Source organism: Chiroxiphia lanceolata, chromosome 27, assembly GCF_009829145.1.
Source record: "Chiroxiphia lanceolata isolate bChiLan1 chromosome 27, bChiLan1.pri, whole genome shotgun sequence".
NCBI lineage: Eukaryota > Metazoa > Chordata > Aves > Passeriformes > Pipridae > Chiroxiphia > Chiroxiphia lanceolata.
Window position 1 is genome coordinate 4,689,790 of NC_045663.1, and position 25,127 is coordinate 4,714,916.

The window sequence follows — 25,127 nt, forward strand, 5'->3', positions numbered from 1 at the left end:
CATGGAATTGCACAGGGCTGGCAAAGGGCCTTCGAGTCCCAAAAGCTCGGCTTTGACCCATCTTCCGAGGGCAACACGGGGAAATAAAGGAGGATTTCAGGCTTTTGAGAAACTGGAAAGAAAAACCTCTGCTTTCAAACTCCGTCTCCTCCAGAAAGGGGTCAGGGAGGGAAAGAGGAGCTCGTGTGTTCACAGCTGGTGACATTCCTGCAATCTGTTCCAGCGCTCAGGTTACCGTCACACCGGACCTGCTCCGCCAAGGAAAGCAGCCCAGAGGGATCCCGGGAGCTGCTGCCCAGCTCCTCCCATGGGCATCTCTGGGATTTTAAGGCCATTTCCCAGAGAAAGGAGTTTTCTTCCCATTCCCTCTCCCTCAAGATGCCTCTGGAGATGGTTCAACGTTAAACAAGGAGGAAGCCACGGCTCTGCCTCGGAGCAGAGTGTTTTTGGGAAGAACCTGCTCCCTCAGCCAGGGCATCTCCACCAGAACATTTTTCATCTTTTCAAAAATAATAAAAAAAAAAGGTCAACCCTCCCCTCACTCCCCCAAACGGGAGCCAGAAGCAACAACTGCTCTGGGGGTCACAGCTGGCTCCGTTCACCTCCCCAGCCCCACACAAGGGGGTTTTGTCTCCCCCTCACATCAAATGGGATCTGCCACCCGATCCAGAGCCCTGCAGCACCATTCCCCCCCCTCATTTCTGTTACCTTATATCTCCCCTCCTCCACGAGAGCCCAGCAAAACCATCACATCCAAAAGCAACACTTGGCACCGGGCCCGGTTTTGTTTGAGCAGCTTCAGTGGTAAATGAAATCCACTCTGGCACAGCCAGCACAGCTGCTCCAGCAAAGGAAACATCCTCACTTCAGAGAGGAGGAAATTATGACCAATTTGTGTAAAATTAAAACATGTAATGTGTGCGTGTGTGTACACGGATGAAATAAAAGCTGTCCGGCCAAAAGGTGGGACTGTTTCCCCGGAGCCACTCTGGGCACTGACGGGGCACTTGGAGCAACACATCAAAGCAGAGGTGCTCGCTCCTTCCCCAAAAACTATTTCTGGATGCTGGTGGCAGCAGGGAAGATCATCCCAGGGCTGCTGGACTGTGTTCCTGGGCTCGGATTTATGCCTGTGGTATTCCCCACAGGAAGAGAGCCCTTCCCCCAGCACAGCCCGGGGGTTCACACGGGGTGACCCGACGGGGCCGGGCTGTGGCTGCAAGAGGCGGCTCTGCCACCGTGTCCCTCCTGGATTGTGGAGATCATGGAATCCCAGAACGATTCGGGTTGGAAGGGACCTTAAAGCCCATCCAACTCCACCCCCCTGCCATGGGCAGGGACACCTTCCACTAGCCCAGGCTGCTCCAAGCCCCATCCAACCTGGCCTGGGACACTTTGAGGGATGGGGCAGCCACAGCTTCTCTGGGAAACCTGTGCCAGGGCCTCAACACCCTCACAGCCAACAATTCCTTCCCAGTATCCCACCTAAATCTGCCCTCCTTCAGCTTAAAGCCATTCCCCCTTGTCCTGTCCCTCCATCCCTTGTCCCCAGTCCCTCTCCAGCTCTCCTGGAGCCCCTTTAGGCCCTGCAAGGGGCTCTCAGGTCTCCCTGGAGCCTTCTCTTCTCCAGGTGAACCCCCCCAGCTCTCCCAGCCTGGCTCCAGAGCAGAGGGGCTCCAGCCTTGGAGCATCCCAGCAGCTCCACGTCCTGATGTTGTTGCCCCAGAGCTGAACACAGAACTTGGCTGTGGGTCCCCACCATAAAACACAAACACTGCCCAATGGTCACTGAAATGATGATACAACAGCACAGAAACCACCTCATGGAATCTCCCTCCCCTAAACTGGGACACAGGGTACTGAGGGATTTTTGGGTTGGAGAGGGAGAGAGAGAGAGAGAGCCCCAGGGCAGGCAGCAGGAGGGAAAAGATGCCTTCCTTGGCCACCCTGGCACAGGGAAAGGTGTTGCTTGGATCTGACTCACTGGAACTCCCCACCAAGACAGCGTAGCTGGGTCACGGCTGATTAAATACAAGCCAGGATTAACAATAACAAAACAAGTGAGCCTGACTGAAGAGGTTTGGAAAAGAAGCGAGAAGCTGCTACAACCAACATTTTCTAACCTCTGACAACTCTTCTGAGCCAGTAACACATGCCTGTGTGAACTCCTGACACTCCACAGAGGTTTTGGAGCAGAGCAGAGGCTTTCCAGGACCCCATGCACAGAGGTGAGATGCAAACTCCAGGCTGGTTTTATTCACAGGCTCTCGCTCCTGGGAGCCAGCAAATCAAGCAAAAAAACCTCCCTGCATTTTATCATTACCTGGTTTAGTCCTGGCATCCCTGTGTCTCTTCCAAACGTGGAGTACGAGGCTCTGTCACTGCTCTTCCCTGCAGAGAAGAGAGAATACAAGGGTTTGGGTAAGAGGGAGGGGGACGTGTTTTGTGTGCCCCCAAGCACCTGGGCCCTGCTGAGAGGCAAAGCCTGTTTCTGTGAGGCAGCTCCCTCTGCCCCCCATGGCAGTGACAGCCTCCCAAAAAGCTTGTGCTAAAACAGGAGCCGCTTTAAGTTCACAGAGAGCGGGTCCATAAACCCGAGAGCCGGCGCTGCAGCGGCGCAGGGAAGTGCCTGTGGCCATGGAAACTGCCAGTGTCAGCCCAGAGCCAAAAAAATCCCTGCAGACACCTCACATCCAGCCAGCTGAACTTGGCAGAGGCAGGGACGGAGCAAACCAAGTGCCAGGATGAGTGACCAGACTCCACAGGCGCTTTCCAGACAACAGGAAATACAATCCCGGAGCACGAGAGCTGCGCTCCTGCTCCCTCACAGTGCACTGGTCACCTTCTCCCCCTCTCCTGGTGGAGATTCAACTTTCCAAACCCCATCCAGATCTGAAGAGCAGGGATTAATAGGAAAGCATTCCCTTCCTTGACAAGCCCCCTCTGTTCAGTCCCACCAGGCAGACTCCTCCTGGCCCGTGGGTTCCTCAGAGCCAGAGTGTTGCTGCCAACTGGGATCCACACGGGAGCAGCCCTGTGCCAGCAGTGCCCACGTGAACTTTATAGACTGGTTTGGATTGGAAGAGACCTTAAATCCCATGCAGTTCCACCCCCTGCCATGGGCAGGGACACCTTCCACTATCCCACACTGCTCCAAGCCCCATCCAACCTGGCCTTGGACACTTCCAGGGATGGGGCAGCCACAGCTGCTCTGGGCAACCTGTGCCAGATGAGAAGAGAGAGGAGGCTGCTCATTTTGCAACCTTACCATGAAGGCCTTGAACTCGAGCCAAAAACTTCAGAGTGGGTTCCCCCACTGCAATCCCCAAACCCCAGAGCCCCATTCCCGATGGGAAGGTCATGGCACACCAGCACCCCCCACCCCTCACCTCCAGCAGGAGCCAGGCACACCGGGCACTGCTGCTGTTCCCTCTCAGAGGCTTAAACGTTAAGTAAACAAAGGTCAGGATGTCAGAGGATGGATCCCCTAAATGACCTAATTTCTAAAAGAGCTTAAGGGCTGGAGCTGCTGCAGCACTGGCCATGCTGCAGAGGACTCAGCAGGTTGTGGCATCAGGCGGGTCACAGTTACTCCTAAAGCAGAGGAAAAGCAGGGTAATGCCATGTGGGTTTGGCTGGACAGCAGCAGCCAGACCTCCCATCTGATAACACACTGCTTCTTCCACACCCTGGCTGGAGAAGGGAATCATTGAATTACTGACTGGCTTGGGTTGGAAGGGACCTTGAAGCCCATCTCATTCCACAGCCCTGCCATGGGTAGGGACACCTTCCACTAGATCAGGTTGTTCCAACCCCCTTCCATCGGCCTCAGCCATCACCAGAGAACCTGGGCTGAACCACAGAGCTCCTGGCCATGGGTGGGGAGTTTGGGCAATCCCCAACCATGAGATGTTTAACAAGGGCAAGTGCTGGATCCTGCCCCTGGGATGGGGCAGCCCTGGATGCACAGACAGACTGGGGAACGAGAGGCTGGAGAGCAGCACCACAGGAAAGGCCCTGGGGGTCTTGGTCAGTGGCCAGTTGGATCTGAGTCAGCAGAGTGTCCTGGCAGCCCAAAGGGCCACCCTGTCCTGGGGGGCATCAGGCCCAGCATCGCCGGCCGGGCCAGGGAGGGGATTGTCCCACCCTGCTCTGACCTGGGGCGGCCTCACCTCGAGTCCTGGGGGCTGTTTGGGGGCCACAGTGTCAGAGGGATCTGAAGCTGTTGGAGAGTGTCCAAAGGAGGGACACGGAGCTGGGGAAGGGTCTGGAGGGGAAGGGTCTGAGGAGCAGCTGAGGGCACTCAGCTGGTTCAGCTGGAGCAGAGGAGACTGAGGGGAGACTCCTCGGGGGCTGCAGCTCCTGCCCAGGGGAGGCGGAGGGGCAGGGACTGAGCTCTGCTCTGGGACCAGGGACAGGAGCCAGGGAAGGGCTGGAGCTGTGCCAGGGGGTTGGGATGGATCTCAGGGAAAGGTTCTTCCCCCAGAGGGTGCTGGGGCACTGCCCAGGCTCCCCAGGGCAGTGGGCACGGCCCCAAGGCTGCCAGAGCTCCAGGAGCGTTTGGACAACGCTCTGAGGGACAGGGTGGGATTGTTGGGGTGTCTGTACAGGGCCAGGGGTTGGACTGGATGATCCTTGTGGGTCCCTTCCAGCTCAGGAGATTCTGGGATTCTCTGAACCCAGGGCCAGCTCTGCACTGCACTGCTCCAAACCCACAACCTTCTCTGGATGGTCTCTGATGCCTTCCTTGGTTAATGTGCCTGGTATCAGTGTCTCCTGCACGCTTGGATCAGTGGGAGCCTCCTGGGATGTGGGAGACTGGAAATAGAGGGCAGCCCCCAGTCAGCCCCAGCTCCTGCACCCTCCATCATCACATGACAAGGGGAAAAGCAGCAAAAAGCTCAGCAGTAGAAATTCTACATCTAATTTCCTACGAAAACAAGGCAGAGAAGAGAATGGCAAACCTTTCCAGGCCGGTAACTCAGCCTATTGAAATTCAAGAAGCCCACAAGTGGGGCAAGAAGCAGCTGAACCTGCCAGCAGAAGGAGCTGTTTCTGCGGGCAGGGAGATGCCACCGGCACAGGCGGCAAACACGGAGTCACCCTGGTCACCCCTTGGCAGACACAGCCCAGGGCACCGGCCAGGAAAGGTGGCAAAGGCCCAGAAAGGAGGCAGGGACCAGGATGGAGGCAGGTCTTGGCAAAGAAACCCCCAGGAATCTCCCCCAATGGCATCTTGCTCCTGACGGAATTACTGAAATCCTGCAGACGGGAGTTAAGGGATCTTGTGGGAGGGGGATCAGAAGGTACTGGGAATAAATCCCTTGAAGAGGAAAGGGGTTTCCTTTGGAAATCCTCTCTGTGGGATTTACCTCTGCAAATTTTAACATGCCAAGGTGAAGCTCTGTGGAGGCACCTTGAGCAAGGTGCATCCAGAAACTGGCTGGGAGCATTTAGCATTTCCAGCTCTTCCTGGCATTCCCTTGCTGGGAGTCCCAGCATCCCCCTCCTGCCTTTGCCCCCTGCCACCCACTTCCCCTGCCTGTGCTGCCTTCAGCCATGATGCTCAACAAGCCTTTTCCCAGCCCATCTCCTCTCCCCAGCACGTTCCCTCTCGCAGGATCCAGCTGTGCCAGGCTCAGGGAAGCCTCCCCCAGGCCCTGCCCTCACCCAGGGCTTCTCCAGAGAACCCCCCACACCGTCTGTGCTGGCACCTCCCAAAGGCACATCTGCTCCTGAGCCCAGGGACAAGGTGGCACAGTCAAAACTCCTCTTTCCCGAGGTTCCCACCAGCTCTGGCAGCAACAGGGATTGGTTTTGGCACCTGGACTGTGGCAGCATTTCACCCCCACGGGAGCAAACTGCTTGTAAATGAACTTGTGGCTTTGCCATCTCTCTCTCCACTCACAGAATGTCCTGAGATGGATGGGACCCACAGGGATCACCAGAGTCCAGCTCCTGGCCCTGCACAGGACTCCCCAAGAAAAGGTATTTAAGTGTTGCCTATGAGTTTTTCCAGCACCTGCTGGCAAACCCAGTGCCCCCACATCACCCCATCCTAAAACAGACCCTGTGCAGCTCCCATCATCCACCACCCACCACGAGCCTCCCCCAGCCTTGCACAGATAATTCCATTAGAGTTCCAGCCTGGGGAAAAAGGGGAGGAAAAACACAGCCAGGGATTAAAAAGGGGGAGGGGAAAAAAAAAAAGTTAAAAACCCAGGAGCAGCAACAACCCCCCATTAAAGCCATTGTCCAGGAAGACCCCAATCCACAGGCACTGACAATACCCACCCGATTAGAAACACTGCTCTGAAAGGCAGCTAATTACTAGAAATAATTACTAGAAAGAAATCTGTTATGGCTTATCAGTTTCCTCACTGTTTAACCAACCCCCTCCCTGCCTGCCCCTGCTGAAGATGAACAGTAAATTGTGAAGCTGGTGATTTCCAACAGACAGAAAAGCCCTTCTCACCCTCCTCATCCTCTGGGCCAAGCTGGTTTGTCACCACACTGTGTGCTGGCACCACTCTGGGAGAGCCAGGGACCCTCCTGTCACCTCCACATCCCGGGCTGGGATGCTCAGAAGTCCCCAGGATGTCCTTTGTCCTCCAGGAGCAGCCCCAAGGGCTGGCACAGGACACCCCAACAATCCCACCCTGTCCCTCAGAGCGTTGTCCAAACGCTCCTGGAGCTCTGGCAGCCTTGGGGCCGTGCCCACTGCCCTGGGGAGCCTGGGCAGTGCCCCAGCACCCTCTGAGGGAAGAACTTTTCCCTGAGATCCATCCCAACCCCCCTGGCACAGCTCCAGCCCTTCCCTGGCTCCTGTCCCTGGTCCCAGAGCAGAGCCCAGACGCTCCTCAGACCCTTCCCCAGCTCTGTGTCCCACCTTTGGACACTTTCTAATTCACTTTCTTCTTCTGTTTTTTAAATTCAGGTGATCCCATTCCTGTGCAGCCCAGCCCAGAGCTCCCTGCCCAGTCAGTCCTGCACACAGCTCTGGTTTTCCCCCTCCCCTCGTGGAGCTGAAGCTGTGGCAGAGACTGAAGATTCCCCTCACACTGTCCCCTTCCTGAGTGCAGGAGAGGCATCACCCCCAGCTCTGGGGGTGCCCTGAGGGCAGAGGAAGGTCAGCTCTGAGAGCAGCTCCCCCAGGTCCCATGCCAGGGCAGCCCCTCCCTGCTCTGTGCTGCAGGGGCCTCCCAAAGCAAATCCCATCGTGCCAGATGCTGGATGTTCAACAAAAGAACATCCACGAGGCCAAATCCAACATCTCTGTGTCTGAGCTGAACACATTTCAGTGCTTTTCCTTTCAAACTGGCTTTGGATGAGGTGTGCACCCTGCAGTCCACAGGGACACCACCCCCAGCCTGGGTTGGAGCAGGGCTGCAGAGAGGAGCAGGCAGTGACTGTCCCTCTGGCTCCAGTGATGCTGTTCCCATGCCAGGACTGCTGGGATCACTGCCTGCCTGCAGGGAATGACAGGGAACAACAGGGATTAAATCTGCCTGGCCTGTGCACCAGAGCTTTGTGCTCCCCCAGCTCTGCCCCAGGGGCTGAGCAGCCCCCTCCTCAGGGCTCCAGGAGGGGACTCTGGGCAGGGGAGGAGGGCACGGGGTGGGGTGATGGCAAAGGGACCTCCCAGGACGGGAACAAGGGGCAGGGCTGCAGCCTCACAGGGATTTTGGGGATGTGCTGGGGATGTTCCTCCTCTCCTGGGCCAGGCAAATCCTTCCAGCCCTGCCTTTTTCGTGGAGTTTCTGCCCATGGAGTTTGCAAAACCAGCTCCCGGTGCAGGGACGCACTGGGAAGAACTCTGGATGAACACACATGTTCCACTGCTCCTCTATCCAAAGGGCCACCCCACCCTGCAGCTTCCAAATCTCTCTCCTTGCCCTCTGCTCGTGTCAGATCAGTTTGAGTGGTGACACAGCTCGTGAGGGAAGGGGAGCACAGGCTGCACTCGGGATCCTCCTCGGGCACTTCACAGTCCCAAAATGCCACCAGCCTGCAGGGGCAGGTGAAATCTCCACTCTGGAAAGGATTGTTTCAAAGCTCGGGCTGGCAGGAGCTCCTCAGCCCACCAAAAACCTGGTCAGAGAGGAGCCTCTTTTTCCATGTGGAAAACAGAGCCAAAAAAATCACCATTTCACTGCATTTCCCCAACAAGTGCTGCCCAGCCAGCAGTGTCCCTGCGCCCTGGGAAGGTGCTCCCTGTCCCTAGAGCCCATTGTCAGAGGATGGGGGGTTGCAGCCTGGCCCTGGGACATGCACTGACTCCAGGAACCCAAAATCCAGAGGACAGGGGTCCCAGGTCCGTGCAGCAGCACGGGAAGCCAAAGTCCACATTGTCTTTGGGGGGCCCTTTCAGCTCAGCCTCCATCTCTAGCTGGCCAAGCCCACCACTGCCAACACAGATCATTCATATTCCACCCAAAATGTTTCTTTCAGCAGTTCTTGATCCTTCTTGAAGAGACAGATCAAGTGGGAAAGACACAAATTCTGATGTTGGAGAAGGGCTCAGATGTCTCACACACCTTTCATCCACTGAGTACCAGAACATGGTCATCCTCATCTGCTCCCTCCACCTCCTCCAATTTTCAAATTCCCTGATTCCACTCAAGTTCCCCACTGGAGTGAGGTTCCCAGCCCAGAGGGACCTTGATGGCAATCAGGGACTGGCAGCCAAAGTGACACATCTCCAAAACTCTCCTTTCCCTCCCATTCTGCCACAGCTTTCACACTACTGCATGCAAAAGCACTATTTTATTTTCCTGCCCCTTCCTCTCCCCTATCCCTCAGCATCTGGCCGCTTGAAAAACTTTCAGAAGCAGCTTGGAAAAGAGGAAGAGAAAATCTCCCCCATGGTCTTCCTTGGGTCCATCCTGCTCAGCACATGAGCAGGTTTAGATTAGATTGTAGGTTTAGATTAGATATTGGGAAAAAATTCCCTGTGAGGGTGGGGAGGCCCTGGCACAGGTTGCCCAGAGAAGCTGTGGCTGTCCCAGCCCTGGAAGTGTCCAAGGCCAGGTTGGACAGGGCTTGGGAGACACCAGGTCTAGTGGAAGGTGTTCCTGCCCATGGCACGGGGTGGGACTGGATGGCCCCTTCCCACCCAAACCATTCCATGTTTCTACAATGAAAACTTATTTATGTATTTTGGAATCTGCTCCAGGAATCAACGCTTTCTACTTCACCACACCCAACTTTAGGAACAAAAGGGACTTTGAAATGTGAAGAACCCCTTTACACCTGTGGCTGTTCCCTATTTTGGCACTGGAGCTCCTGGTGCTGCACCCACTGCCCGGGCTGGGACCCTGTGGGGACACAGCACTCGAGCCTCGGGCACAGAGCGTGGCCACTGTCCCACAGGCCACTGATTGCCCTCAGCTCCAGGGTCAGCCACTGGAAATCACCCTCTGGGGCCGTGGAGGCTCCAGCTCCACGTGCCGGGGACCGGTCGGGCCGGCAGCCCCGCCGGGAGCGCCGGGAGTGCCGCAGAGCCTGCCAAGGACCGGGAGCCCCGGCTTTGAGAGGGAGCCAAAGGCGTCTTCCCTGCACACATCAAAGGGGAAACCTCCGTGTTCCTCCCCGGGCAGCTCCTTCTGGGCTGGAAACTCTCAAGGCTGCCTTGGCCCCAGGTGTGGGATGGGCTGGGATGGGCCCCCCCACGCACACCCCCCCAAAACCCCGCTGAGCTGCATCAAGGCTCCCCCGTCCTGCTCAGAAACTTCTCCTCTGCTTCACTGACATCCTCCTGGGGCAGAAATGAGAAGGAAGAACCACCCTTGCAGAGGGATGGGGGAGCTGCTCAGAAATGCTCCTCCACCCACACACGACACACCTGCCCCCAGGGGCAACTAAACTTCGTCCCCCCAACAGTACGAGGGGTGAAAGGAGGGAGCAGAGCTGACAGCGAGCCCCTCACTCTCACCTGAGCCAGGAGCAGCCAACACGTGGCTGCTCCCTCTCCAGCATGACCCTGCTCTGCTCTTCCCCTTTCCCACCAGCTCTGCAGGAGGAAGGTCCTGTTGTGGGGGGGATTTTCTGTTTCAAACACCATTCCCTCTTCTCACCCCTCCTTCACACCCCGAGCGAGCCCTGTCCCGGCACCGCTCCCTCCGCACGCGCCGGAGGGTTTAACCACCCCTGCGTGGGCAAAGGTGGGGAGGACTAACCCCAATTCCTGACCTCTAATGCCATTAGAGCTCTCTAAGCCCTTCAGGATGGATATTTTCTGCTCTTAATCTCTCCTCCCGCCCCCGAGCTGGGAGAGGTAACTGGGTAAATGGTCACATACATCCGGTCACGCAGGATCATCATCTCCGGCACTCGCAGGTCCCTGGGAGCTCCTCACACTGCCCAGTTGGAGCTGGGGATGGAGGAGTCAGATGGGGCTGCTGGAGCCCTGCAGGACATGGGAAAAGGCCCCTCCAAATCCCATTGCAGCAAGGGGAGCACCTCCAGCTCTCTGCAGGGGCTGCCAGGCTGGGAAGCAACACAACCATGTGCCCCTTTCAAGTCAACAGTCACTGAGGGACCACAGTGGGGTCATCTGGTCACACCTCCCCACTCAAGCAGGGTCATCCCAAGTCCTTAACGTTGTCCTAAATCCCTAACAATGAGTGTGTCTTCTCTTCCTCTCGTTCCTGGTGCTCCCCACCCCTGATTACCCGCTCCCAGGAGCACAATCAGCCCTGTGCCAGCACGTCAGGCACTGATCTCTGCTACTGCCTCTGGGTGCTCCTGTGAAGCAGAGAAAAATAACCACACACACAAAACACGGCAGCTGTGACACAGGTCGGGCACTGGTGAAACCCTCTGGATCCCATCTCCCTGGGCCACAGCTCGGAGAACACCCGGAGCAGGTCTGACACAGGGAACGGCAACGCCGGTCGATGCAAACGCTGCCACCACCACGGGCCAGCCTGTGCCACGTGTGCCCTGCCCTGGGCACCTGCCAGGCAGCTGGAAGGCACTTACCCACGAGTCCCGCTCCCAGGAATGGTGACGAGGAGATGCTGTTGTGGGAGGGCATGTCCCGGTGCTCGCCGTAGTGGGGGCCTTCGCCATAGCTCTGCTGGGACAACACCAGAGTTACACGGGAGCCAAACCCCAAAATACGGGGCTGTCAGGGCCCAGCCTCCCCCGGGCAGGGGCAAAGTCAAAGGCTCCTTGTAAAAAAAGGGGTTTTATCCTCGTGCCAAAGGAGAGTTGGGCAGTGCAGCCACGAGGATGTGGCGCTGGGAGGGGATAGGGCACCATGGTTTGCAGCTCTCAGGCAGTTTGGCACCCACCAGGTGAGAGCCAGGCAGGCCCTCCCCGAGCCAGGGGGGCCAAGGGGCTAGGGAAAGGCTGGATAAATATAAATATGATTTTTTAACATATTTATTTACATATATAAATTCTAAATATATAAATGAGAGCTGACAGCACAGCAACAGCTCCGCTGCCGACCAGAGGGGAGGGAAAGGTGCCATTGCAAAAATGAATCACACAAATCCATTAAAACATGAGCACCTGCCAAAATAACACTGTTTCCACTAAGTTCATGTCTTTCCTCTCTTCTCCTCCCAGGTCCAAGTCCTGAGCTGTTGCAGCCTCGACTCCTTCCCTGCAAAACCCTCCCCATGTTCTCCACCCCCACTAAGGCCACTTTGGCTGGATGCTGTGGTGGATCCCCTTGGTCTCCCCTTGAGTGGTGGGTGCCCAGAAAGCTTTGTCACCAGGTGAAAAACCTCAGCCCACTCAATCATGACCCCATCTGTGTGACCCCTGTCCCACCCCCACCCAGGAACGCCCCTCTCCCACACCAACCCTGGGTGCAGGGAGGGGAGATGCCTGAGCAGCCATGGGAGACCACCCCAGTGTGGGTCTGGGGGAGGTGTTTGGAGGAGAAACCTTCTCCAGGCAGCAAAGCCTGGGGAGATGGGGATGGGAGGCCCCTCCCCCTGCTGTCACCCCTGCAGGGTTCACAGAACCCATGTCCAAAATGGGGCAAGAGAAGCTGTTCCAGGGTTAGGGCCGATGCTCTGGAAGGCCTGGGAAAGCCCCCGTTTGTTTGGGCTGGAGCTCCTGTTTGTGCTTTGTCCTTACCCTTCCTTGGTCAAACGCGGAGCTGTTTTGATCTCCCGTTCCCCAGGAACCTGATCCCGGTCTTTCATCCAAGCCTGCCAAAAACAGGAAGAACAAAGGTTACTCTTTGCTTTATCAGCAAAGCCTCAAAGGTGTTCTCGTAAAATTAACTCTTCCTTCTACAAACAAAACAATATTTTCATTAATAAACCACTTCCACTTGGCATGACTGAGCCTCCCCTCTCCCTCCTCACCTTCCCACTCCTGCTGGGATTTATTCCACAAACTTCAAAGCAAATCCCACCACAGCCTGGAAATGTTTCAAAACACGGGACAGTGGGAAGAGGAGAAACGAGTATTTTAACTCCTTTATTCCAGAGAGCAACCTCTTCCCCCCACAGACTGATGGTGAGTCAAAAACATCCCAGTGCACCCATCCCAGTGCTCCAGCAGGACCTGATTTTTGTCCATGGAGCTACAAGGTCACGGTGTCCAGGTGTGATGTCAGCAGGGGCCCATCAGAGCACACTCCTGCTTATCTCAGCTTTAGCCCTCCAAGCACATCCTGGCAAAAGGGGATCTCACCCAGATGGCAAAAGACCAACCAGGAGGGTTTTGCAATGAGCCTGCACAGCCCGTGGGGGGAAATGAGCTCCTTTCATCGCCTGCCAGGTCCACCCAGGCTGCAGCTCTTGGGCCCACGAGGCACCCCAGGGAGCCAGAGAGTCATGGAATGGTGTGGGTTGGGAGGGATCTTTAAACTCATCTCATCCCACCCCCTGCCATGGGCAGGGACACCTTCCACTAGACCAGGTTGCTCCAACCTGGCCTTGGACACTCCCAGGGATGGGGCAGCCACAGCTGCTCTGGGAAACCTGTGCCAGGGTCTCCCCACCCTCACAGGGAGGAATTGCTTCCCAATATCCCATCTAACCCTGTCCTCTGGCAGTGGGAATCTATTCCCCCTTGTCCTATCTCTTCAGGCTCTTGTCCAAAGTCCCTCTCCAGCTCTCCTGGATCCTCTTCAGGGAGATACAAATTCCCACTAGGACACAAAAATCCTGGGGCGTTGCATAAGCAAAGCTCCTGAAGTTCCAGTTGATACCACGACTGCACAGAAAGAACATTCCCTGGAAAAGAGCTTCAACCTGACTGGGCAGCAGCATTTCTGACTGTGCTGCTCCATCTCCTGCCCTGGTGGGTGACCAGGGGTTTAAAGGCTCGGGGGGTTAAATCCAGGGATTTGAGAGGGGGCTGGGCAGGGAGGGGGCATCATCCCTGGAGATGCTGCACGGACACCAGCAAGGAGAAATCCCAGCCCCTGGGAGGCTGAGCAGGGTGGATGGCACTGGCTGGAGCCACTAAACACAGGAATCCCAGCCCCACACAGGGGTTCATGGCCACACTCATGGAGCGACACGTGGCAGCCCTGGCAGCATCCAGGATCCCCCCGTGGCAGCACTGGGGTCCCGGGGCTCTCCCTGTGCTGGCCCTTCCAAAAGCCAAAGTGCCAGCAGGGATGGCCCTTCCAGGTGCCCCAGGACGCTGTGCTGGGGGAGAGAGCTGCCTGCAGCAGTGGGGACAGTGGGATGGGGAGTGTGTGGGAGCAAGGACATGGGGGCAGGGGCAGGGGGACAGGGCTCACTCCCATTCCAGCTCGGCAAAGCTGATTATTATGGCAAACATGCCACGGATTTGTCTCCTCCGCTCCCCTCACTGTTCATTTAACCAGAAACTTCTTTCAAATTACATCCTTCTATTTCGGTGCCTTTGTGTTAATCATTTCCCCAGAGAATTGGTGTTTAATTGCTGTCTAATTTGCATAATTATGCATATTAATCTCCACACCTAATGAATATTCATAATTCTCATTTAGATTTTGTTTTCTAATCAAAAATTTCCAATGTGATTACTGTGCAGAGCAGGGATAAGCCTCTAATAATACCTTGGATACTGGGGAGAATTACTGCCAATTCTCCCACCTCCTACTTCCTAGAATAAACTTTTGCTTTGCTAATGTGTTTTTCCAAAAGCAATTCATCTGCAATCCCTGCAAACCCCAGCGAGGCAGGAGGAAAAAAATGCTCCTTGGAGTCATTTTGCTGTCACGGGTGGTTTTAAAGCTCCCCAAGGGTCAGGGCTGAGGCACGAGCAGGATCCGCAGGCTCGGACATCCTTGGAACACCCATCCCTCTGTGCTGGAAGGACAAGGACTGCAGCACCACAGTCTCTGGAGAGCCCTGAGCTGCCTGGAAGCCCAGGGTGAATTCTGCCCAGCTTGTGGAGTCTCCCTCACTTGAATCATCCCTTGAGATGTTCAAGAACCTTCAGCTATTCCCTTCAGATATTCCAGAACAGTCTGGACACGTTCCTGTGCCGCTGTGCTCTGGGATGACCCTGCTTGAGCAGGGAGGTGGGACCAGATGACCCACTGGGGTCTCTTCCAGCCTTACCCATTCTGGGATTCTGTGCCAAAATCCCTGAAAAAATAAAAATAAACCTGCCAGGCTTCCCCAAGGAAGGAGGGAGAGCAGACAGCGGGTGGCAGAGGTGACAAAAACTGAGGGGGAGGCTCACACACCCCTTAAACAAGGAGAAACCCCTGGCACAAGCTGCTCCCACCCTGTGGTGTCACCAGCATGGCAGAGAGACCCCAGAGAGGGGCCAAACCCCCCGGGGGCCCCTATGGCAGCTGCAGAGGATGAGCTGCTCTCCAGAGCGTGTCGAGGTCCTGGGCTGCCCTCTTGGCCCCTCTGTGACCACAAAGGGGGTCACAGCAAACCAACCCTTCTTTTTTAGGAAGAAATTCCTCCCTGTGAGGGTGGGGAGGCCCTGGCACAGGTTGCCCAGAGCAGCTGTGGCTGCTCCATCCCTGGAAGTGTCCAAGGCCAGGTTGGACGGGGCTTGGAGCACAACTGGGCTAGTGGGAGGTGTCCCTGCCCACGGCAGGGGGTGGGATGAGATGAGCTTTGAGGTCCCTTCCAACCCAAACCATTCTGGGATTCTGTGATTCTATAACCCCCTAAGGACACCCAAAAGACCCTTTGCACCCTCCAAGTAGTTTCAGTGGCTGCCAAGGTGAAGTGAGGTTATCTCTGTCCCACCCTTGTGGCCAAGAGCATCCCATGGCTCTGGAAGCAGCCAAGGCTCCATCACCTCCAAAGGTGCCCATGCCAGCTCTTTGTCTGATGTCTCCTGGAAAATAAGGTCTCACACCTTCCCCAGGCTGCAGCCACCAGCGTGAAAGGTGCTGGCAAAAACCTCCCATCTTCAGCCTGCAGGTGTTTGAAGAATTCAGGGATTTCTGGGACGAAGCCAGGAAAAAGCAGACTGCCCGCGCCCGACGTCTGGCATCTGTGCTGCACTCACTGCCAGCCTGCTCTTCCCTCCCCTCGGATTGGGAAGGATCTACAATTTGGCAGCAAATGCCCTCTGCCAGCCCTGAGAAATCCCAGTGTTTGGCCAAAGGCAGGTGCCTCTGGAAGAGCTCCCAAAGCAGGGTTTGCTCCACTCACACCACAAAGCCCCTGAACACGGGGTCACCCCCAAATTCTGTCACACCTTCCCCAGCCCAGGGCATGTGCTGGCCATGCCCACGAGCCTGGTGCTCCCCTGGGCACAGTTGGCACTGAGCAGCCAGGTTGGATGAAGACAGAGAAAGAGGAAGGAGAAGGGGGAGGAGAGGGAAGCTGGGGTGGGACAGCCACAGCTCAGGCAGCCCCGTGCCGGTGTCCTCGGGGCTCACCCAAGGGCACCCCAGCAGCCCACCCAGACCCCTCCATCCCAGCAGCTCTGGAGGCAACCCAGGTGCCCAGGGAAGGGTCAGAAGCACCTTGGGGCACCGGGTAATGTGTTTTCTGCATCACTCATGTGCTGCCCCAGGTGAGAAGGAGATCCCCCGGGCATCGCCCTCACTCCCAACGGCCTCAGCCTTGGGCACAGATCTGTTAAAGCACAGACCATCCTGGCAAAAACCATCATAATCCATGGTACCAACAGATACCATGTCCAAAGGGCCATGGAAATGCTCCAAGGGCTGGAGCCCCTCTGCTCTGGAGCCAGGCTGGGAGAGCTGGGGGGGTTCCCCTGGAGGAGAGAAGGCTCCAGGGAGAGCTGAGAGCCCCTTGCAGGGCCTAAAGGGGCTCCAGGAGAGCTGGAGAGGGACTGGGGACAAGGGATGGAGGGACAGGACAAGGGGGAATGGCTTCCCACTGCCAGAGGGCAGGGATAGATGGGATATTGGGAGGGAATTGTTGGCTGTGAGGGTGGGGAGGGGCTGCCCCAGGTTTCCCAGAGCAGCTGTGGCTGCCCCATCCCTGGGAGTATCTAAGGCCAGGTTGGAGGGGGCTTGGAGCAACCTGGGCTAGTGGGAGGTGTCCCTGCCCATGGCAGGGGGGCAGGATGAGATGAGCTTTAAGATCCCTTCCAACCCAAACCACTCCACGATTCCATGATTCTGTGATTGAAAACTCCCCTGGCACCGAGCCCAGTCACGTTTGCACGAGTGAGCTCCATCCCAGCACATCCCGGTGCTGGAGCACTTGGCTCTGCCTCCCTTCCAGCACAGGGTGTGTGAGTTTTGGAGGCGCCCACGTGCCCACGCTGCTGGCAGGAGCCAACTCGATTTTAAAATAACCCCATTTCCCAGCTACCCAAGTTAAGGCACACTCTCCAATTGAGAAAAGACAAAAATAGGAGCTACCTCCTCTCGCCATTAATACAGTTATTAAACCGCGTACAGATTAATTGTGCATTTTAATAACCCTGGGCATGAATATTCATAACACATTTCTTGCTCATGTTCTAATTAAAACATACTAATAGAATAAGATGTAGCTGTCAGACAGTCATTTTTTTTTCCCCCCTTACGATTTTTCTGCCGCAGCCAAGAAGAGCTGACAGACAAGAGCTGTCCCAGGCTCCAGCAGGGATAAAAATAATTTAACCACGTTGGGTCTCAGAAATAAAAAGTCCTTAGTGCAGCAACGAGCCATGGTACCAGGCTGTGGACAAGTGCCCAGTGACACAGGGCAATGGGAGGTGTTCCCCCTCCAGGAGGAACCACTTTGGTCAAGAAAACACAGGCAGAGAGAGATAGGACAAGGAGGAGCTGGTTTAACCTAAAGGAGGAGAGATTTAGTTTAGATGTTAGGGAAAAATTCCTCCCTGTGAGGGTGGGGAGGCCCTGGCACAGGTTGCACAGAGCAGCTGTGGCTGCCCCATCCCTGGAAGTGTCCAAGGCCAGGTTGGATGGGGCTTGGAGCAACCTGGGCTAGTGGAAGGTGTCCCTGCCCATGGCAGGGGTGGGACTGGATGGGCTTTAAGGTCCCTTCCAGTCCAAACCATTCCAGGATTCTGTGAGAAGGCATTAAAAGGGTGTAGGGTTTTGTGATCCATCCCACATCCCACATCCCCCCTGCTCAGTTCCTGCTCTCTGCCTTCCAGCTGCCACCCACGGGGTCCCTGGAGCCGAAAATGCCTCACCAAGAGATGCTGCTCTGGTTTCCATAAGCAGAGCTCCCAAACCCCCCTGGGCACAGGTGCTGGTCCTGCCAGCAGTGTGAGCCCTGAGGTGTTTGACAGCTCTGCAGCCCCCAGTCTGAGCACAGCACTGGGATGTGGCCTCGGAGGGAGGGTGGCTCTGCAGTCACACTGTGCTCTGAGCACCAGGACGTGACCAAGCCCTCCCCAATGCCCAGTCTTTGTGCTCAGGCCAAGGTCCTGAGCTGGACGAGGTCAGGAGTGGGACTAGATGATCCTTAGGGGTCCCTTCCAATGTTCTAGGATTCTGTGAAAGGTCTTTCAAAACAATCTCAACCCCCAGTGATCTCTTTGTGAGCAAAGCTGACGGAGGGTGCAGCTCTCCCTCTGGATCCAGAGGACATGCAGGGATGTAGAGCAGGACATTTTGCTCCTGAGACTTCTCAGACACCATTTGTATGGCAAGATCCAGAGTCTTTGCTCTTAAATCCTGCACAATGGGATACCCTGAGGAGAGCACACGCTGCTGCAAAGCTGTGGCCCAGCAGGCTGAAATCATGGAATGGTTTGGGTGGGAAGGGACCTTAAAGCCCATCCAGTGCCACCCCTGCCATGGGCAGGGACACCTTCCACTAGCCCAGGTGGCTCCAAGCCCCGTCCAGCCTGGCCTGGGACACTTCCAGGGATGGGGCAGCCACATTTGCTCTGGGAAACCTGTGCCAGGGCCTCCCCACCCTCACAGGGGAGAATTTCTCCCTGTGACTCAAAATGACCCAAAGGCACCCTGTTTTCCCTGTCAGGAGGAGGATGCAGTGATGGGACCATCACAGGCCACAGTGGGGGGGGACACACTCTGGGCTTGCTGTGCTGCTGGAGCTGTGACTGAGCTGGGCTGAGCATCTCCCTCCCCCCAGTCACCCCTGCCCCCACAATCTGCCAGTGTCCAAGCCCTCTCTCCCTAATCTGATTCCCATCAAAACCACTAGGCCAGGCTTTTTTTTTTTTTTTTGAATTCTAATAAAAAATATTTAGGCCAAATCGCTCGCACGGCTGGAGAAAGGTCAGAGGCAACCACAGCTGCCACGAAGGTGGCATTGCCCATCTCTGAAGGTCTGCTGGCCACTCTGTGCCCGTGGTGGGGCTCTGAGAGCCAGGCAGCACATCCAGCTCTGTAGCAGTGCCCGTGGGTCGGAGCAGGACAGGGATGTGGCGGCAACTGGAAGTAAAAGCCCCCAGCCAGCAGCACACGAATCTTATGGAATACACTGAGAATCATGGAATGCTTCATGTTCAGAGGGGCGTAAAGACCATCCAGTTCCAAACGCCCTCCAAGCCCCAGGAGGAGTTTGTCCCTCAGAGGTGGGACAGCACAGGCCACCCCGGGCAGGGACAGCGGTGCCACCGTGGTTTGATCTGAAGCAGAGGTGACAGAAGGCTGCTTGATAAACACTTCCAAATTAAGCGGCTTTGTGTCCTAATCGCCCTGGCGATCAGCCCCACAGCAAAATCTCTGCTAAAAGGGATTGGAAATCAATAAAATTAGTCGAGTAGTAATTAGCTTTAGTCCCAGGCAAAGCAGCAAAGTTGTTGTTTTTCCTGGTGAGAGTTGGTTCCTCGGAGCCACCACCAGCACTCAGCACGGAACAACCCACCCCAGGAAAGGCTCAGGGTTGCAGGCAGAGCCCCTGTGAGGAAAAAGGGGGTGCTGGAAGCAGCTCCCAGCTCTGCCTGTTTATTTACCAGCCCCGTCCGCCCCCAAATAGGAAAAAACAGCTGTGAGTGGAGTCCTGTTTACAGGACGTCGATTGTGGACTACACAATTCGGTCACTTCCTTTTCCCTGCGCACGACAAAACAATTAGAAAGAAAAGGGAGGGGGCTAAAAAACCCACCTCAAACACCTGGAGGGTAGCACGGGGTCCCTGGTAATGCCACCCCAAAGGGCCCTGCTCATGGGGCTGCAGTGGGACGTTTTATCCCCTCCACTGCCTGGAAATTTGAGGTTGGATCCAAAGTGGTGGTGATGGTGAGGAGCAGCTATGTCCAAGTGTCCAGGGCCAGGCTGTCCAGGAGGAGCAAGTGGGCCAGGTGGCACTGAGCTCTGGAACCAGGGACAGGAGCCAGGGAAGGGCTGGAGCTGTGCCAGGGGGGTTGGGATGGATCTCAGGGAAAGGTTCTTCCCCCACAGGGTGCTGGGGCACTGCCCAGGCTCCCCAGGGCAGTGGGCACAGCCCCAAGGCTGCCAGAGCTCCAGGAGGGTTTGGACAACGCTCTGAGGGACAGGGTGGAATTGTTGGGGTGTCTGTGCAGGGCCAGGGGTTGGACTGGATGATCCTCATCGGTCCATCCCAACTCAGGACATTCTGGGTTCCGAAAACAGGTGCTCTGGACTCCGACAGCCCAGCCCAGGCACCCCAAGGGGACACCCCCAACTGGACCAGACCCCACTAACACAGATCCCTGCAGGATTCCTGGAGCAGACTCTGCCTGTTTGGGATGATGAACGAACCAAGAACTCAAAGCCAAGACAGGCACATCCCGTGTTCCTGGGAAGCACCTGCTGCCGCCTCCCTCCCCACCAAACACACACTCAGGGATAATTTTTGACTTAAAAAAGCTGATGCCACCACTTGGGTGATCATTAATTCCTCTGCTGAGCATCTGCTCTGGCATCTCCTGCGCCCTACTCCAGTTCAGCAGTTTCTGCACACTCAGAGACAGGTTTTAGGAAATATTTGTGGCTGGGGAAAGATGGAAAAGAACCATGGAAAAATTATTCATTCCTCATTGGGTTTGGATATGAGATGAGTATGGAGAGAATTAAATCTACAGTCAACACCAAAATCATAGAATCACAGAATATGCTGAGCTGGAAGGGACCCATCAGGATCATCAAGTACAACTCCTGGCCCTGCACAGGACACCCAAATTAACCAGAAAGGGGGAAAAGAGAGTCAAAGAACTACTTCAGTTACTCCTGGTCTTTGGAAGATGCTCCAATGTCACTGAAACCGCTCCCAAAGGACAGGGCAGGCTCCAAGGCAGCCCCAGGATTGGTTTTGGGGATGCAGAATGTCCTAAGTTGGAAGGGACCCACAAGAATCATCAAGTCCAACTCCTGTCCCTGCAGGACACCCCAACAATCCCACCCTGTACATAAATAATAATAATAATATGCAATAATAAATAACAAAATAGTGCCTGGCACAGGGATGGGGAAGGCTTGGAAAAAAACAACAAAATGCAACAAACAAATTCAACCATCCCTCCCTTTAGACACAAGTGTTTTTGGCAGCCCCACAGGAAGGTCCCCACTGCGTTTTGGGGAGTGGTTCTACAGCAATCAAAATAAAACTCTGCCTGCTTAAAACCATCATTGAGGAAATAAATCACCTGAGCCAGCCCAACCCTCTCCAAGGCCCTGCACAAGGACTGCCCGTGGTGCCTGTGGCTTCCCACTGCCAGAGGGCAGGGATAGATGGGATATTGGGAAGGAATTGTTGGCTGTGAGGGTGGGGAGGGGCTGTCCCAGGTTTCCCAGAGAAGCTGTGGCTGCCCCATCCCTGGAAGTGTCCAAGGCCAGGCTGGACGGGGCTTGGAGCAACCTGGGCTAGTGGAAGGTGTGGGGTGGAATGAGATGGGCTCTAAGGTCCCTTTCCACCCAAACCATTCTGGGATTCTGTGATAGCAAAAAGCCAGTGGGAACAAGCAAAGGCAGCGAGGCCATTGGGCCCCCCAAGTGCAGGGAAGAGCCCACTCCCTCCAGCAGAAATTCATGGAGAGCAGACAGTCCTCTCTCCCAGCCCCCAGGAGAGCCAGCAAGATGCCACAGGGAGAAAGAAAACAAACCTGTGACGACAACCAGGGGGAAGAAAATAAACTTTAAAGCTCAAAACACTTCCCCCAGCTGTAAAAACAAAGGCCAGCAACGACCAAACACGAGCACAAAGGAGCGGCATGAGAAGGGGATGGAGGATAACACAGGGCTCGACCAGTCGGTGCTTTCTAAAGGTCATCAGCCTGTGGGACAAACCCACTGTGTCCCTTGTCCTCAGCCTCTCTGGGATAGACCTCTCCATGTCCCTCATCCCCAGGTTCTCTCCAAGCCTGACAGCCCTGCAAGATGTCCAGGAGGGTCTGAGGGACAAAAGTGCAGGGAAAGGGACCAAGAACAACATTGGGCTGAGTCAGACCCGTAACAGGTGTCAGAGAAGCTGCTTTTCCTTTGCTACACCTCGGGTCAGGCAGTGCTTTGCAGGAGCAGCTCTGCTCCCTCCCTGCAGACAGAGGCAGAGCCAGTGTGAGGGGACAGCAGGAACCCCACTGCCCGTGGCTGGACAGCCCCATGGTCCCACAGCTCTGTGACAGGGGCCACAGAGGGTGGGAGAGCACGAGGGGCTGCCCTGAACCCTGGGGATGATGAGCCCTCTGCAGCTACTGGAAGTAGCCTGGGATAAAACCAACCCTGCAGAAGAGTGAGGAGGAGGCTCAGACCCAACTCCACAGTCCCCCCCTTTCCAGGAGGTGCCACACAGCACCTCAGCCCTTCCACAGAGCACTTTGTGACAGGGGCTGGGGACACACCCGTGCCCTGAACCCAGGTTCTGGCTCAGATAGATCTTGGTGCAGGGAATTGCAGCCCTGGACACCAGCAGTGCCACCGTGTCACCTCCCCACAGTGCTGCACCCCGAGGTGACCCAGTGCTGCCAACACAAGGATTCTCACTGCTCCCAGGTGTGCAGCTGGAAAACATTTCATTCTATTCACTAAAGATTAAAATCCACAGAGCTGCAAGGGGTTACATCCTTGTGTGGATCACCAGACCCAGGGCATGCAGGAGCCCAGCTTGGAGCCTACACATGTGTCTGTAGGACCTCTGAGGACTCCTGGGAGCTGCAGCCATGGAATCCCAGAATGGTTTGGGTTGGAAGGAAACTTAAAGCCCATCTCATTCCATCCCCTGCCATGGGCAGGGACACCTTCCACTCGCCCAGGTTGCTCCAAGCCCCATCCAACGTGGCCTTGGACACTCCCAGGGATGGGGCAGCCACAGCTGCTCTGGGCAACCTGTGCCAGGGCCTCCCCACCCTCACAACCAACAATTCCTTCCCAATATCCCATCTATCCCTGCCCTCTGGCACCGGGAAGCCATTCCCCTTGTCCTGTCCCTCCATCCTTTGTCCCCAGTCCCTCTCCAGCTCTCCTGGAGCCCCTTTAGGCCCTGCAAGGGGCTCTCAGCTCTCCCTGGAGCCTTCTCTTCTCCAGGTGAACCCCCCCAGCTCTCCCAGCCTGGCTCCAGAGCAGAGGGGCTCCAGCCCTTGGAGCATCTCTGTGGCCTCCTCTGGACTCTCTCCAGCAGCTCCACGTCCCTGTGCTGTTGTTCCCAGGGCTGGAGGCAGCTCTGCAGGGGGGTCTCACCTGAGGGGGCAGAGGGTCAGAATCCCCCCCTCCCCTGCTGCCCACGCTGTGGGACCAGCCCAGGGCACGGGGGGTTTCTGGGTGCCAGCACATGTGGAGCTTCTCATCCCCCCACACCCTCAGGGTCCTTCTCAGGGCTGCTCTCAGTCCATTCTCCCATTCAGGGAACTGAAATGCTCAGACAGCCCTGCAGAGAACCTTCACTCATGTTCTGCCTCACATGCATTCAGCAACATCAACACATTTGCTACCGCAAAACAATTTAAATTCAGTAGATCCAGGGTTATTCATGAAGCCAGGGGTTATATCCCATTAAACAGAAAGCTTTAGGGAGAAGAGCACGACTAAATCCACATCCTGGTTTTTCCAGCTCATTTACTTTACCACAAAGTTGCACACTCATGAAAGCTGCAGACACTCCACACTCACACACGGATTGCTGCCCAGAGAGAGAGAGAGAGAGAGAATTCATTTTGCTGAGTGACTGAGTGAACTCAGCAGCCTGAAGGCAGCGAGGAATGAGACACGAAGAGTCCCCTGGGATGCCCTCGGTGACCTCTCACATCCCTTGGGCCGTGGTGTATTTTACACACCCACGCAGATGCACCGAGTAGGTGCAGCACCCCCCCAACACTCCTTCACTCAGCAGCATCTCCCTCTGTTTCCGCCCTGATTTGCATCTTTCCAACTATTGTTTCATTTGCAATGTAAAATCGAATCACGGCTGTGGAGACGCGACCGGGACACCAGCTTTTTTTTTTTCTGGGGAGAAGAAATCTTTTCCCACTTGTTTTTTCCATTACTCACCAAGCGACAAAACTGGGGACAAAAGCACGTTTACTCATAACTGACCAAAAAAAAAAAACCCCAAAAGTTTGCCAGAGGGGTGTTTGGGATCGAAGAGCTGGGCTCGAGCTCCGGCGGCAGAGCGCGGTGCCAGCCCTGCCTACGTGAGCCCTCCCAGCCCTCCACTGCCACAGACCTGCAGGGAGGGAGGCCAGGGGCTGTTAAAAATTAGACAAATTAAGGACTGCTTCCAAAAAATGTGGAAATTCCGCGGGGAAATGGCCAAACACACGTAGACACCACCACAGTGGCCTTGGGAGTTTGTTTGAGTCTCCTCTCAGCGGGGTGAGGGATGGTGGTTAATGACTTGATGCCTGCACCATCCCTGCAAACTTCCTCGGGAAAAATCAAGCCCAAAGGGCAGAGAAAGACACCCAGGAGTGGCTATTCTGCAATCCTGTGGGGTGCTGGGCTGCCCAGCACCCTCGGGCTCAGCTGGGATGCCCCGGCACAGGATGCGGCCGCGGGGCCGGCTCGGGAGCCAACGTGTTTGCCGAGACGATGATTCAGCCCACAGGAAGGATCATCTGAGAAGAATTGCTGGACACAATGAGGAAAACTTTCCCAAACAAAGTGTTCTCACCACCACCTGCCTCCCTCCCTCCCTCAGCCCCAGCTTCTGCTCGCAAGTAACCTCCAGACTCTGGTCACCACAACACAAGTTGGGTCTTTGTGTTCTCTCCTCTCCCAAGGTGAACATCTCTGGGGGCACAGTGGGATCAGGATGCCACCCTGGACCCTAAGAGGAGCAGAGGAGATGCCAACAAAGCCTCTGGCCATGCCCAGTTACAGACAGTAATCTCAGGGGTGCAAACTTCAGTAGCTGGATATGCCCAAAATACACAAGCCAGGCTTACTAAGGCACCCCTAAAGCAAACCCGAGGGTCAGAGTGCAGAGTTTTGGGGGGTAACTGCTTGTACAGCCAAAGAGTTTTCCCTCTCAGACACCAGCTCTTACAGAACTGGTCAATGTGACACCACACAGTGAGATATCTACCTGAAGAACAATTTAAAGACAGATGTGACCTATTTAGAGCTCTGCCAAATATTTCTGTAATTGAATAGACCATTGATAATTCAAACTGCATTAAAAAGGGCTGAATTCAATCCACTTGCTACTACAGAGCACCATGTTCAGAGACCACAACTCTTCCCCCCCCCTTTACACATAAACATTTCAAGATGTTCATCTGCCCCTTCCCCTGAAAGATTCCACATCTTTGTGTAACACAGCCCATGTTCCAAATTCCTCTTGTAACCCTGGAGCCAAAAGGACAACTCACAGGAAGAGCTCACCTGAAACAAAA

At 55.7% G+C, this 25,127-nt stretch overlaps 1 protein-coding gene across 15 annotated transcripts in view; it reads right to left on the reverse strand.

The window, feature by feature from the left end:
* The window catches only part of TCF3 (transcription factor 3), an 84,631-nt gene that overhangs the window by 28,560 nt on the left and 30,944 nt on the right, over positions 1-25,127 (reverse strand). For all 15 annotated transcript variants that reach the window (XR_004361005.1, XM_032712093.1, XM_032712091.1 and 12 more), the window contains 3 exons: positions 12,097-12,170; positions 10,984-11,077; positions 2,324-2,391 (listed from right to left, as the gene is read on the reverse strand). Coding sequence is in view for 14 of the 15 variants with exons in the window: in XM_032712093.1 (XP_032567984.1) it covers positions 2,324-2,391; positions 10,984-11,077; positions 12,097-12,170 (236 nt within the window). In the remaining variant the exon portion in view is untranslated. The remainder of the gene's footprint in view (positions 1-2,323; positions 2,392-10,983; positions 11,078-12,096; positions 12,171-25,127) is intronic.